The sequence below is a fragment of the Rhincodon typus genome, chromosome 25 (assembly GCF_021869965.1).
Source record: "Rhincodon typus isolate 14 chromosome 25, sRhiTyp1.1, whole genome shotgun sequence".
In the NCBI taxonomy this organism is placed as follows: domain Eukaryota; kingdom Metazoa; phylum Chordata; class Chondrichthyes; order Orectolobiformes; family Rhincodontidae; genus Rhincodon; species Rhincodon typus.
The window spans coordinates 34,342,865-34,357,895 of record NC_063356.1 but is presented as its reverse complement, the minus strand read 5'-3'; the positions used below and the strand labels follow the sequence as shown (position 1 = coordinate 34,357,895).

At 39.9% G+C, this 15,031-nt stretch overlaps 1 protein-coding gene across 1 annotated transcript in view; it reads right to left on the bottom strand.

Annotated features, from left to right (window-relative positions):
• LOC109917914 (copine-5-like) overlaps positions 1–15,031 on the bottom strand; it is a 557,988-nt gene that overhangs the window by 150,189 nt on the left and 392,768 nt on the right. The window contains exon 12 of the mRNA XM_048612100.1: positions 8,636–8,711. Within this exon, the coding sequence (XP_048468057.1) occupies positions 8,636–8,711 (76 nt within the window). The remainder of the gene's footprint in view (positions 1–8,635; positions 8,712–15,031) is intronic.

Below are 15,031 nucleotides of genomic sequence, written 5' to 3'. Positions count from 1 at the left end.
TGGTTTGCTGACATTAAGCCTGGGTCCTGCAAAGTCTCCTCTTTTGATGAAAGCAAATTGCTGCAGAGGTGAGAGATCTGAAATGAAAACGGGAAGTGCTGGAGATACTCAGCAAATCTATAGCATCCCCTGTAGAGAGAGAAACAGAGTTAACATTCAATATTCAATGCTACTCTTTGAAACTCCTGTTTTAAGCCTCTACTGAGGACAGTTATCATTGAGCTAGAGCCTGAGCTCGAGGTTATATAGTGGAGAAGTTTCCCCTCCACAGTTGCACCTTGCAGCAATCGTCACTAATTATTTTATCAAAATTAATACCTCTTTAGAATGCTCCTCAAAGATCGCATCCCTATCCTACTGTATACATGCACATCTCTTTTGCAGGTGGGAGCTGTTCTGATTGGTCCTGCACCTTCAGGAGTTTACAGCCACCGATAACTGGCAGCTTGTCAACCAATCAACTCCAGATGACCACCCAGGCGGCTGTCTGAGCAGACAAAATTAGGTGGCAATCTGGAAATTACCCCACATCACATTCGTATCCCAACAGCGATAAAATTCTACCTTTGGTTGATGAGTCGTTGTGTGAAAATGCTCTCAGCAGCACGCATCAACTGCTGGTTGTTTATTAAAACGGGTAATGAAATCCAGATTGCTTCAAAGAGCTTGGTACATGATGTACTGTATCTTCATACCTACTTACAAAAATGTCTTTTTGCTCCTGCATGTCCACACTGGTGGTTGGAATCTTTAAATTATTTAAAATGGACTTAAGAGCAAAGTAAGTTAAACATTTTCCAGTGCCGGGAATAGACTTGAGCCATCTCATAGGCTCAACCTTGGGAGTCCGAGTGCTCCTCAGGCCTGAGCCTATCTCTTGAATGATTCCAGAGGTTTCCCTCCACCACCGAACTGAAAGACTGTCGTGGATATTCGTGCTTTTTGAATGAAACAGTGTATGTAGAAAGACTTTATCTTTTACCAGCTTAGACCATATTCCTCGTCTCTGCAGAAGAGTGTTTACTTTTTCAGTTACTATCATTAGAGCAATTTTTATCATATTTGCATGGCACAGATGATCTTGCAATTTTGGATGTAAGCGAGTAACTGTGATCTCAGCTACAATATTGTTGTTTGTTGACAGCTGTCCTTCAAACTATATGTCCCACCAACTCTCAAAAACGAGTATCCTCTAGTTGTGCTTATTCTATGGCCCTTTAACCATTGTGTCCAGAGTTTCAGACGCTGGAGGGAGGACATTATTTTTTCCTGCTGTATCTTTCCAATTTTTGAAGCTTAATATCTCATTGGCAGAGGTTTTTAAAGGGCCATATGGTCAGAACCCGTTGTGGGAATGTTTGAAAATTCTGGTTTCAGAGAATGTTTTGGCATCTCGATGCTTTCAGGGCAGTTCCAAATATCCAAAGGGCTGGTGGTGTGCAGAAGTGGTGAACGGACTCTCCTCTGATTATTGATAACCAAATTAAACTTTAAGAGAAGAATCTGTGGGCTTCACAAACAACAACATGAGTTCTGTCCCTTATTTATTGCGCCAGGTCATTGATGACCTCTTCCACCTTTGAAACACTTCTCGAAGGGTCTAATTGGCAGTGAAATGGCAAGCCTCAACATGGCTGCCGCTTGCCTTTGCCTCTGGGACCAGGCAGGCAGCTCCTGCCTTCTGGAGGTGTTCAATGCTTAAACCAAATCCCAGCCCTTTTATGCCTCATTGTTATAGCCTGGAAACATCATTTGTAGGATGTTCCAGTGAGGGGAACTGGACTTATATCATTACAACTAGTTTAATAAACTAACATATTGGCCAAGTGTACATAGAACATAGAACAGTACAGCGTAGTACAGGCCCTTCGGCCCACGATGTTGTGCCGAACTTTTACCCTAAACCTAAGGTCTATCTAGCCTCCACCCCTATCTTATACTATCATCCATATGCCTGTCTAATAGCTGCTTAAATGCCTCTAATGTGGCTGACTCCACTACACTCACCGGCAATGCATTCCACACCCCGACCACTCTCTGAGTAAAGAATGTACCTCTGATGTCTCCCCTATATCTACCTCCACTCACTTTAAAACTATGCCCCCTCGTAATAGCTACCTCCACCCGAGGAAAACGTCTCTGGCTGTCTACTCTATCTATATCTCTGATCATTTTGTACACCTCTATCAAGTCACCTCTCATCCTTTGTCGTTCTAAAGAGAAAAGCCCTAGCTCTCTCAACCTTTCCTCGTAAGACCTTCCCTCCATTCCAGGCAACATCCTGGTAAATCTCCACTGCACCTTTTCCAATGCTTCCACATCTACCGCCAATCATCCTAGAAGGTTTTGATAAGAGAATCCTGCCTAAAGTAACTTTAGCTGTTGTCTTTGCAGCTGTTTAGGGAGTTAATCTAGGCTGATTCATGGACTGAGACTTGTACCTGGTATTATTCATTTACTGGGACAATCACTCTTTCATTAATGAGGCTGGAAATAATCATTTGTCTGTTCTTAGGCATTCTCTTATCAAAACCTTCTCGGATGGTTGGTGGTAGGGCTCTTTTGCTGACCTTGGAGTAGTTTTGTTCAAAGGTACCACTGTGTTTCACTTAAATGTTAGAGCAGGCTGTTCCATTTTGTTTTAATCCTTGTCGGCCATTTTGTGTCTTTCAAACATTGTCCCCTTTGGTATAAAGTAGGTGCGGATCACTTTGTATGGAGATGTACAGGTCACCGCTCCAGGATCAGCCCTACAATGGCATCATGGTGTTACTAATCGTTATTGCCACTGCTTTATTTTATCCTTTTATATCATCAGCAGTCAAAATATGATGGATTTCCCTCCTGACTTGTTTGTTTAATTGAATGAGATCTACATGCAAACTTAGTTCTTAATTTGTCCTTGGAAACAATTACTCATACTGATCAACAGTCTGTCTCCACTTTCAATCATGATGTCTAACTGAGATTTCACTTTTTCCATCTAAGGGTGAGGAATTTTCCTGGGAATGCATCAGTGATGGGTTCAACATCTACTTGCAGAGTAATGTGCTACCCCTGTTTTAACATGCCTATGACTTTGAATAGCTTCGGAAATTCTTGCCAAAAGTCTTTCTGTCTTCATTCTAAAGTACTGGACGAAGCTATCTTTAAGGGACCTAAATGAATTAACACATTTCTACTCAGAAATGAGTTATTCTGATTCCTCATTTTTTATAATGGCTCAGAGTTTCTGATGGATAGCTATTTCTGCAAAATAAATGGAAATTGTGCATCAGAACGCTTTGAAATCCCACATGTAGCAGACTTTGAGGTACTTGCCTAGGAAATTAAGATTCCACTGGGCAATTCGCCGACACCTGAAACCATCTGAAAGTGTCTTCAGACAGTTCCACTGCAGTTAGGCAAATAGTTACTCAGGGAAGATTAGACTATTTAAAGCCGATCCTAACTCCTGGGTAGCTACTAAAGTGATCCCCCACAACTTACCACAAATGGCTCTAGTTCCTTGCATCCCCAGGGCTGGATCCAAAACTCTGTCTCTGCATAGCTCCCTGCCAGCCCTTCTAAATGTGGGAGCCTCCACCCATGCACACCACCTGAGCTGACATGTCCTGAGACCTGAAACCACTCCTCTCCTCCTGGGAACCAAACTCCAACTGCTCCCCCCACTACCCCCCTCCACTCTGCCAGGAAACCAGCAAATGTAATCAAGAAAACTCGTCTGTCTGCTGAGGGTCTGACATTCCAACCACCGCCCACACCCCCCCCGGAATTCACTCAATATCCTAACACCACTCCTGTACCCACTAGAACTAAGATCTCACCCCAACACTAGACCTGACAGACTATCCAGTGCCTGGTCCCTGCCACAGGACACAAACCTCCCCTTGCCCCCACCACTTGGCCTGCTTGCAATCTCCAAATACCATAAAACACCAGGCTCCTTTCCCACCTTGAGCTCTGGCTTCCCACCCAGCTGACACCCTGCAACCCTACCTTTACACTTACCTTACAAACTTATCTTTACATAACAGGTGTCAACAAAATGGCTGTCTGTGATGCTGGACATTAAATCACAGAATATGGCTGCTGTGAAAAAGAGAGCATGGTTTCTCTTACCTCAGCGGTCCTGGAATAAGAGGGACCCATTAGAATTACAGTATGCTCTGCATTTCTGAAAAAGAAACCCTAATCGGAATCTCCTGTCAGGAATGTAGACCTGCTTCTTAACACATAAAAGAATGCAGTGAATGACTATCTGAGTGAGATAACTACTGTTCAGAAAATCCAGCCCACTGTTTCACTGACATGCTGTTCTCCAATGAATAGGGTTCATGGTGATTTTCCCAAGTATCTGAAGGTCTGTGCCTCCTGTACCTTGGAGGTTTGTGTTTGCTGTTCTGAGCCTCATAGACTTCATGGTGAACAGTCTACTGCCATTAAAACAGTTGCTTCCCTGTTGGGTTTAAATTCTGTTTCAAATCCTTAAACCTTCAGTTCAATGGTCCAGAATCTGTTTTGATTCTTTGACCTCTGCTAGGAATGTTGTCTTCATCTTTTGTTCCTTACTTTTGACATCTTGAACTATTTCCTCATTGTACAACTTACATTTCGCTGGAAATTTTCTTTTTGCAGGACCTGCGCATTATTTTTGAGGTGACAAAGTTGCTGTAACTTACAATATTTTATAAAGTGTTTTAACTCGCCATAAAGAAAGTACTTAGCTCTTTGTGCTGAACATTGGTTGCATTTACGATTCAGTTTGGAATTACAACTTCTATGACAGATGATGACGTTGTTTCCCACAATTTTCATATTTTGGAGAGTTTTCAGAAGGGTGACTGCTGTTTTGAGTCCTACTTCTACTCTTATTATGTCAGAAGAATCCTTGATGTTTCCTTGCAATATAGATCAATTTTAAATCAATTCCCTAGAGATTTGGATTGGCCTTTCCAAACTTAAATCCTCCTTGGAATGAAGAAAGTTGTGTAATTTCTCAATCCTCACAGCAACTATTAAACAGTCTTTAATTACTGCATCCTTCAAATCTGCAACCAGACCTGCAACCATCTGCTGGATTAGATGAATCCACAAAAAACCTTCTCCATTGATCCTACTGAAAACTGAGATTGCTGATTCATTCTTACCTGTTCTGCAACTAAATTTCTTCTGGAGTTAATGTACATAATTTAATCAATTCACCATACTCATTTGTGCTTGCTTGCAAATTTGTCTTTGCGGAACATCAATTATTGGATCTACAGCATATAAAAACAAGTTGCCTTGAAGACACTGCTCCTTTGTGTCTGAGCCTGAAGCTATTAAGTAAGACTCTTCAACTCCTTGTGTACTAACATAATAACATTCTTTTATTTACAGCTCTACACAGTAGATGATCAAATATAGCTTTCTAGTCTAATGCTTAAAACATGTCTCTTCTAGGCTGGAGTCCTTCTCTTACTGATGTTAGGATCAGAAAATCAATTACCATCATTGTCATTTAGATCAATCTCATTTACCACAGTCACCACTAATTTTTTTAGTAAAGTAAATTATTAAAAAAATTTTAAAAGCATTAACGGCATATGAGATATGCGAGGATTGCTGAACTGTAAATTTGTTAAGCAATCAAAGGAGATGTGAGGGGCAAGTTTTTTTCACCCAGAAAATGTGGTAGGAGTCTGGAACACGCTGCTGGGGTGGTGGTGGAGACAGATATGATAGGGGTGTTTAAGGGACTTTTAGATAAGCATATGAATACACATGGAATAATATGGACCAAGGACAGGCAAAAGAGATTAGTTTGATTTGCCGTCATGTTCGGCACAACATCATGGGCCGAAGGGCCCGTTCCTGTGCTGTACTGTTCTATGTTCTATAGCCTACGAAATTCAAAAGGCCATTTTCAGGAGTCTTTTAGAAGCAAGACAGGAACTGAACCAGTCCCAAACCATTCTCCTAGACCGTTAAGTACGTTCAAAGGTTTGAGAACAGTTTCTATGAATTTACTCATTAGTATAATCAACATTTAATGAAATTTTTGCACTGTAGAAATTTTGTATTGATATATAAATAACTTTTAAGCTTATCCATGACTAAATGTTAAGTGGAACTATTTTATTCCACTTCATAATGTGGTATATAATAGTGAAAAAGGGTGACTGTTTGGATAAAGTAAAACATGGATAGAACAAAAGTAAAACAGATTGACAATAATTTATTATTTGGTGTGTCAAGAATATTTTTAATTTCATAGCCTTTTATAGCCAACAACTATATTCTAATTAATGCAAGTCATGTGAGATCCAATCACCAAAATTAAGAGATTGCTGTTTCTGTACCTTACTAGTTTGTTGCTTGTTTATAATAGATGAATACTAAAATACTCACTGAACTTACTCTTGACTTGCTTGTCGACTGTGTTTGTTAAATCATAAAAATACTCTGAAGTATTTCTGATATTAATGTAAAATTATGTGAAGTTTTTAAAAGTATAGATAATTATATGGTTTAAACCTAATAGATTTGCATTGTGCTGCATTGCACATCAAATCAACTAATTAATCTCCCATTGCATGGAATCAAAACCAAATAAAATCCCCTGGCCAAGTAAGGTTGGAAGGAGGACATAGGTGAAGGAGGTTGACAAGGATGGGGAAAGGAAGGAGTAGGAAATAAAGTGGAGAGTAACAGGGTAAATTACATTTAATTCAGCAAGAAGCATATGCCCAAACAAAAAAGCAATTCACTGCATATATACTCTATGACTGGTAGTAATGTTTACAGAGAGTGATAGATATCTAGAGTGATAACTTTAGTTAGATTTAGCATATCACATTACAGGAGCTGCTATCACGATAACACTCCCTTGTAGGTTAGAGGTCATTTCTGGTGATTTTTGTAAATTAGTTCATTTGCCTCTTATTTTAGACGCCAATATGCTTATTTTAAATTAGGTAACATTTTCATTGAACTAAAGGAATGACATATTATCACATTCAGCATTTATTCATTAATATTGGCAACCATAGTTATTATTTATTCACTCATGGGATGTGGGTGTCGCTGGCTGGCCAGCATTGATTGCCATCCCTGGTTGCCTGTGAGAAGGTGGTGGTGAACTGCCTTTTTGGACCATTGCAGTACATGTGCTGTAGGTAGACCCTCAATACAGGGAATTCCAGGATTTGTACCCAGCGATAATGAAGGAACAGCGATATATGTCCAAGTCAGGATGATGAATGGCTTGGAGGGTAACTTGCAGGTGGCAGTTCCCATGCCCTTGTCGTTTTAGATGGAAGTGGGTTTGAAAGGTGCTGCATGAGGATCTTTGGTGAAGTTCTGCAATGCATCTTGTAATTAGTACAAACTGCTGATTCTGAGAATTGGTGATAAAGAGGTAGATGCTGTGGATTTGATGCCAGTTTGTAGACTGATCTTCAGAAATCAGTGAAACATAACTCAAAAGAACCTATGGAATATTAAGTAGTGCTATGGCCTGACCACACTTTGAACCTTGTATCCACTGTAGCCTTGTCCAAACAAGATACGAAGGAAATACTCAAACTGTGAAGATGATACAGAAAAGATCCATGACACTAATCCACTGTATCAAAAGAATGAGCAATGAGGGATAAGTGGGGAAACAGACTTTTACATTTTGAAGGAACAATCTTATGAATGAATGCATGGTAACCTCAGAGGTAATTTATTTAGGGGTACATCACAGCAGTAACACACAACAGCCAAATTTCAATTGATGAAAGGAAAATTAGACTTGATGTTGAGTGGAATACCTTCAGATCAAGAGTGACTAATGTTTGGAATTGACATCTGGATGGTTCATGGAGGTAAAAGCCTCTGAATAATTAAATAACTTCTGCAGGTTTTTAATTGGAGAATTCTTTGGAAGCCAAATGGAATAATTATCTTTCAATCTTCTGCTTTACTGTTGCCTTATGTGCCCTGTTCCATAATTTGGGATATTCGCACCCAGTTTGCTAGAGAACTGGTAAATGTGGAATGGTTAGAAACAAGCTATTTTGATCTTGATCTTCACTGTTGACTTATGTATCCTGGTTACCTTTGCCATTACGCAATGGAATTCCCATTTCTCTCAGTCCCATTGGCAATTAAAATATATGCTCAAAATTCAGATCTGCCTACCACAAACTGTCACCCAATCTGTTCTACTCACTTTTTCACTGTCTCCTTCTGTTCCAAAATCTGGCTCGCAATAATCCTTTTAACACTTGGCATTCTTCAGGCTTTAATTGCATACGGCATAACAATTTATTTCTGTTTATCAATGCAATATCTTCATTCAATTTGTGTTCTTGGTCATTGTCTGCTATATAATAAATTGTTGTGTCCTTCAGCAAGCAATACATCAAAATATCCTGAGAGAAATATTTCAATTATTGGTCCAACATACTGGATCTGTACTGTACAGTTTATTCCCAAACCACCCCACCATCTCCTTGGCAATTGTGCTGTGTTGCAAGTGCAGGAGCAAAAATTCAAATTATTTCACTGGGAAAGTGAATTTATTTATAACACAACATGAATATGCAGCTTTTGGGCATCTACAAAGAGTTGATTTCTAACATTGAACTCAGTTGCATGAGTTTACCTCATAAACATTGAACTGACTTTGTCCTCTGGCAAGTTCTCGATAGCTTGTTGTAAATTCCCCAATGAAGTCATGGCTGAAATCACAAGGAGGATATCATCAGCTACATTCTATTAAGAACCGTTCCATCTCCAAAGTAAATAACAGTAATACAAACTTAACTTTACAAAGTTTAGCTCGATTCTTAATTAATAACATCCAATGAGGATAAATATGATTGATAAACATAATTTAATGAATCACAATAAAAAGATATTGACATCCCTTCAACTAGGTGTTTCTTACATTTGATTGGATATTTTCTTGCATTTCAACTCACTCGTTTTATTTATACCAATGCATTAATAATCAAATTAAACCGAACTATATTCACACATACAAACAAAAACAGAAATTGCTGGAAAAACTCAGGTCTAGCAGCATCTTTGGACAGAAAGCAGAGTTAACATTTTGAGACCAGTGACCCTTCTTCGGAACTAATCGAGAAGGTTGGAATATATGCTGAAGACGGAGTGGGGGGAGAAGTAAACAGTATTTACAGACATCATTCCAGCAACACACAATGCAAGTTATAAGGTAAATAAAGTGAGACATTAGAGATATTTCAAAGAGGGGCTTCTGCTGAACTACAATTCCAACTGATATGACTACAACTGACTGCCCAGCCTTGATTCAACAATCCAAACACATACACATGTTTATCTTAGAATCAAATGTAAAAATTGCTTTCACTTACACCAGCTTAGCCCTGCAATTTCATTGGCCAGAATTTAGTGTAGTTAGCAAATGAATAGCATCCACCATTGGTTGTCCCTGCCTCTTTTACTTCCAACAGACTCTACATTGGAGATTGAAATGTTCCCTTAGTGGCGTCTACGAACTTTGTGAACAGGGGAAGTGACTGTGAGGAATTTTCCCAATCAATGATTATTGAAGTATTATGGAAGGAGCAGTACAGAATCTGAACGAGGTAATATAAGTTTAGAATTGTGAATTCCAAGTCAACTCAGGTATAGAATGCAAAATAGACAGAAGGGAGGATTGTGTTAGAAGAGAGCAAAGAAGTAGGAAAAGAGAAAAAAAAACTGTAAAAGAATACTTCAACAGCTAAACATGAAGGACTGAAACACTAGGCTTGTAAAAGTTAATTTTGAGTGACGATTATTTGCTAGTAACTAAAGCTTGGCACATCATTAGGAAAGGTACTTACAATGAAATGAAAATGTCCTAACTTTCTATGGCAAGTTAACTTTGTACCCAACATACAAGTACATGCTGTTCACTGTGTTATAACAGTGAGGCAGACAGCAAGATGGTGTTTCTAGTGGCACATGGTGAACACCATTGAACATGCAATTTCCCCATATGAAGATTGAAAGTGGAATCTTCTTTGCCACCGCATGATGTAGGCAATAGCAAGAAAATTGAGTAAATATACGGGATGGACTGAGGGTAGCTTTCTGATATCAAGAGCAAAATCTTCCATTTTCTAACCAAGTGTTGATCTGTGAGACAAGATTCTTGCTAGTGAGTGGTGAGGTGCCTGTTTGCATGCATTAGAATCCTGATTATGCTGCCATATCGTCGTTGATATGCAATTCTTCATTTCCCCACTATGAGATAGAAACTAGACGATGACAATTCATTATATGAAAGTCTCAGAGTGGTAACCTGGTGACTCCAGTTCAGCACTTGTTCCCTAGTCCTGCCTTAATCACCAACATCTCAGAGCATGCGCCATGGAAAGTGACCAAATGTAATCCCCTCCTCCAATCAACCAGTACCTCCAGGTTCCCAGTGGGGTGCCAATTAGAGAGACCTTTTAGACTTCATATATTCTGAAGCCAAGGATTTTATTATATAGCTGCCTGCAGGATGCCAACTTCCCTCTGCTCGACATGTTTGGTAGATGCAGACTGATAGTGCTTGACTGGTTTCACTGCTGAGATTTAAAGATGGCACCAGTGGTAGGAATCTCAAGAGAAACTGGCAGTGGCCAATATTGCCACCTGCAATGAGAGGGACAATACGAGCAGGGTGCAACAGGGACAGGGTTCATAGGTAATGAGGTGAGTTTGGGAAAAGAGTGTGAGAAAATGTGAGAGGGAATTGATATGTGTTAATTACCTTTATATATATCAAAAGTAAGGAGGAAAGAAACATATTTTTACTAAGCTGTCAGTAAAACACAATCTCAAATCATGAAGTCCTGATATATTGGAGTTTGAAGAAATATGTACATTATCCAGCCTATCCCAATAACTGCTCTCATTTTTACAATTTCACCTTGACTAAATCTAATAGTTTTCCAAGTGTATTGGTTATTCGTCCAGATCAAAGCATTTCCCTGCAGCTGATGGATTATAAGATCCTTGGTTTTGTACTATATAAGGTCTAAAGGTTCACTATAATTGGTGCTGTAATAAATTGCCATTTCATCAGGCAGCTCAACATCAGTTCAATAGAAGTCATAGGATATAGTACACTAAATACAAAAATGTCCAAACATAAACATCCTGATGATTCCCCTTTTCCCTCTACCCCACATACACTGAATTTACTACTAAGCCAGTCGAACCAGACAACATGCAGCTCTGCATTGTCAAAACTATCCCATTGCAGAAGAAACTTCCAGGAAACTTAAAGATAGGTAGCCATGTCTGAATTTTAGGTTCAAAGAGGGTGAAAGAAAATTCAGGCTTTGCAAAATATATAATGAGCTTTCTCAGTTTATAGTGAAATGTTGGCATGAAATGTTTGGTTAGTTTTGACTGTTTTTGCACTTGTGCTGTTTTGTATAAACATGAAAATCTTGAATATTCACTGTCCAATGTTACAAACGTACAGCTGAGCTGTACGGTGTGATTTTCAACAGTTTACTGCTGAGGTGCTGGTCTGAGATCTGGCTTTGAATAAGCTGATACATCATTCCTGCTGCAGTCCATCTGCTGAAGCCTTGCCTTTTCTTTACTTTACTATTTCAATGCTCTCCACCCTCCATACACTCAAATTAATTGAAAACTCTGTTCCTTCTATTCCATCTTGCACTATGCCCATTCACCCTTCATCCTTGCTTTTGTTGTTATACATTAATTCTTGAACTGGCAATACCTCATATTTTATCATTTTTATCCTTGTGTTCAAATCCGTCCATATCTCTATTACCTTCTTCAGACCTGCAACCTCCTGAGAACTCTGTATTCCTCCAATTCCAGCCTCTTGGACGTTTCCAGTTTCCTCTGCTTCACCACTGACACTCTGCCACCTCAGAGTTATTCACTGTGCCACCTCAGACTTATTCCCTGGAACTCCTTCCCTAAACCATGCCACTTTGCTTTCCCCCTTTAACCAAATTCCTTGAAACCTACCTCTTTGACCAAGCTTTTGGTGACCTATCTTAACATCTCCTTATGTGGCTTCATTTTACATTCTGTCTGATAATGCTCCTGTGAAATGCCTTGGAACATCTTACTGAAATAAAATACTCTAACTGTAAATTATGTTTGTGCTGTTAAATAGCCCTAGTGTTTCCTAGTGTTTCAAATTATACTTACTGTAATTCATAGCAATCCATTGTATGCATGACGTTCTTTTGTAAGAGAATTGAGAACATTCATTGAGAATAGAAGTTTATTTCCTAACATGCTGTATTTTAATAATGCAATAATTATTTGCTGTCTATGTGAAGTATGTCTACATATATAGTAAGGACAAAGGACATTGTCAGAGAGCATTTTTGAAACATGTTTGACAAGTTTGACAACTCCATCTCCTGTAGAATGGGTTGTAATTAAAACTGTATTGGCATGTAATCACATAAAATAAATCAAGAGAAACAAACAAATGTTACATTCCTGTTCAAGACAAATCACAGACTTTGTGATAATATATTTTGCACATTTTGCTTCTGTATCAATGCTCAGAAGGTAAAACCAGTAGAACTAGCTAGTGAGATGTACTAGTCTGCCTCATTTTGAATACTTCAAAACAGAAGTCCAGGATAACCAGAATCTTCATTTCAAAGTATTTCTTTTTTTTTTAAAAAAACTCTTTTTTCCCTCTGAGCAGGAGCACTGTTGTTTGACAATAATAATTTAGTGAATGCTGGTATCTTACTTTTCCTGGATATATCTTAAGGTCTATCTTTTTTCCCACCATAAAAGGAATTAAATCTGATTAAGATTTAACTTGGGAAAGAGAAAGATTAGAAGAGCCAATGGGAAATCTGCATCATTTTTCTTGGAGAGGCCCAAACTATTTTAAGTGTACTTTACAGAGTCATACAGCACGGAAACAGATGATCCACTCCAACTAGTCCACGCCGACCTTTATCCCAAACTAAACTAGTCCCACCAGCCTGTGCTCGGCCCATATACTTCCAAACCTTTCTTTGTCATGTATCGATCCAAATGTCTTTTAAATGTAACTGTACCCAATCCACCATTTCCTCTGGAAATTAATTTCACACACAAACTACTCTGTGTGAAAAAAATCTTTCTCCTACCTCCTTAAAAATATGCCCCCTTGTCTTGAAATCCCCTACCTTTGTGAAAAGATACCTGCTATTCACCTCATTTATACCCCTCATGATTTTAAAAAAACTTCTACAAGGTCATCCCTCAACCTCGTACACTCCAGTGAAAAAAGCCCCAGCGTATTCAGCCTCTCCATTTAACTCAAACCTTCTGTTCCCTGGTGAATCTTTTCTGAACCCTCTCCAGCTTAATAGCATCCTTCCTATAACAGGGTGACGAGAACTGGACACTGTACTCCAGAAGAACCTCACCAACATCCTGTACAACCTCAACATCCTACTGAAATCCTAACTCTTATACTCAAAGTTCTGAGCAATGAAGGTGAGTGTGCTAAACACCTTCTTAACCACCCTGTCTTCATGTGATGCAAACTTCAAAGAATTATGTACCTGAACCCCCAGATCCCTCTGTTCTTCAACACTGATAATTATTCAGAGTGGAGGCGTTGGGCTCGTGGCATTATCACTCAACTATTAATCCAGAAACTCAGCTATTATTCCAGGGACCTGGCACAGCAGATAGTGGAATTTGAATTCAATTTTTAAAAAAAGCTGGAATTAAGAATCTACTGATGACCATGAAACCATTGCCAACTGTCAGGAAAAACCCATCTGGCTCCTCCTGCCATCCTTACGTGGACAAGGCCTACATGAGACTCCAGACCCAGGGCAATGTGGTTGACTCACCGCTGGCCTCAGAAATGGTCAAGCAAGACAATCAGTTGAAGGGCAGCTAGGGAAAGGCAATTCATGCTACCCATACAGCAGCACCCACTTCTCACAAGTGAATAAAAACAAAAGCACTGGCCAGCGATGGGCCTCTCGTGTGACTGAGGCTGCTGGAGGATAGAAACATCAGCCCAAGTTACCAACAAGTGTGGCAGCTGCCTGGTGGCACCTTTTTGTAGATTCGCAGCAGCATCCCCTTCGTGTGGGCCTCCATCTCCTCCACAGCACTGCTCTGTGGGTCTACTTTCTTAGCTCACTGCAGTACTTTGGCCTTCTTCCCCCTCCTCTTGTTTCACCAGTTATGGCCACAGCCTGTTGCAGAGACGCTGCTGCTGCAGATACCACCTCAGGGGGTGTGAATAGTGATGGTGGGGTTAGGTGGGGAGGAGTTAATGGTGGGGGAGGATTCCTTGCTCAGTTGTGGCTGGTGTCCCATGAGCCATGGTTGGGGGAGGGAGGGGGGAAGATAGCTGCTGAGCTGACCAGTGGACAGCAAGTCACAGGCCTGAAGGGCATGTCCAGGCATGTACTGGGTGAGGGTGGCTCTTTGGAAGGGGATCTTGTCAGGCAGCTATGTGACTGGGGTCAGGAGGCAGCTCCAGGTAGCAGACTGGGGCCTGGTGGGTGAGCGCTCCCTGATGAAGGCCTTGGGCAGTACTGCAACACCAGGAAACACTGCAAGTCGCAAGGTTGGGAGCCACTTCAAGTCTGAGAGAAGAAAAAGTTGTGTCAAAATGATGCAAATTGGATCAAATAAGGTACAATAGACAACATAAGATAAATCTCATGACCTTCAATGAGGTTTCCAGCCCCAACTGCTTGATGATATTAAAGCAATGCAATGCTATAAGGGGAAAAGTTAAGTCTGGACTTCCTATACATTATGAGAGTATCATCATTTGGCATCACCACAAACAACAACATGGGAACAAGAGCTGCAGATTGTCAGTTACTGGTTTAGGATAATCTTGCGAGCAAGGCATGAAAATATCACTAAAATGTAACATGAAGTTGGAAAAATATTTTCTTGCTATCACCTCAAGCAGTTAGTTTACAGATTAAGATAACGTTTTTGCATTTTTGGAAAATAGTTTGAAGCATGCGCCAGATAATAAGCAGTCTGAAAAGATGTG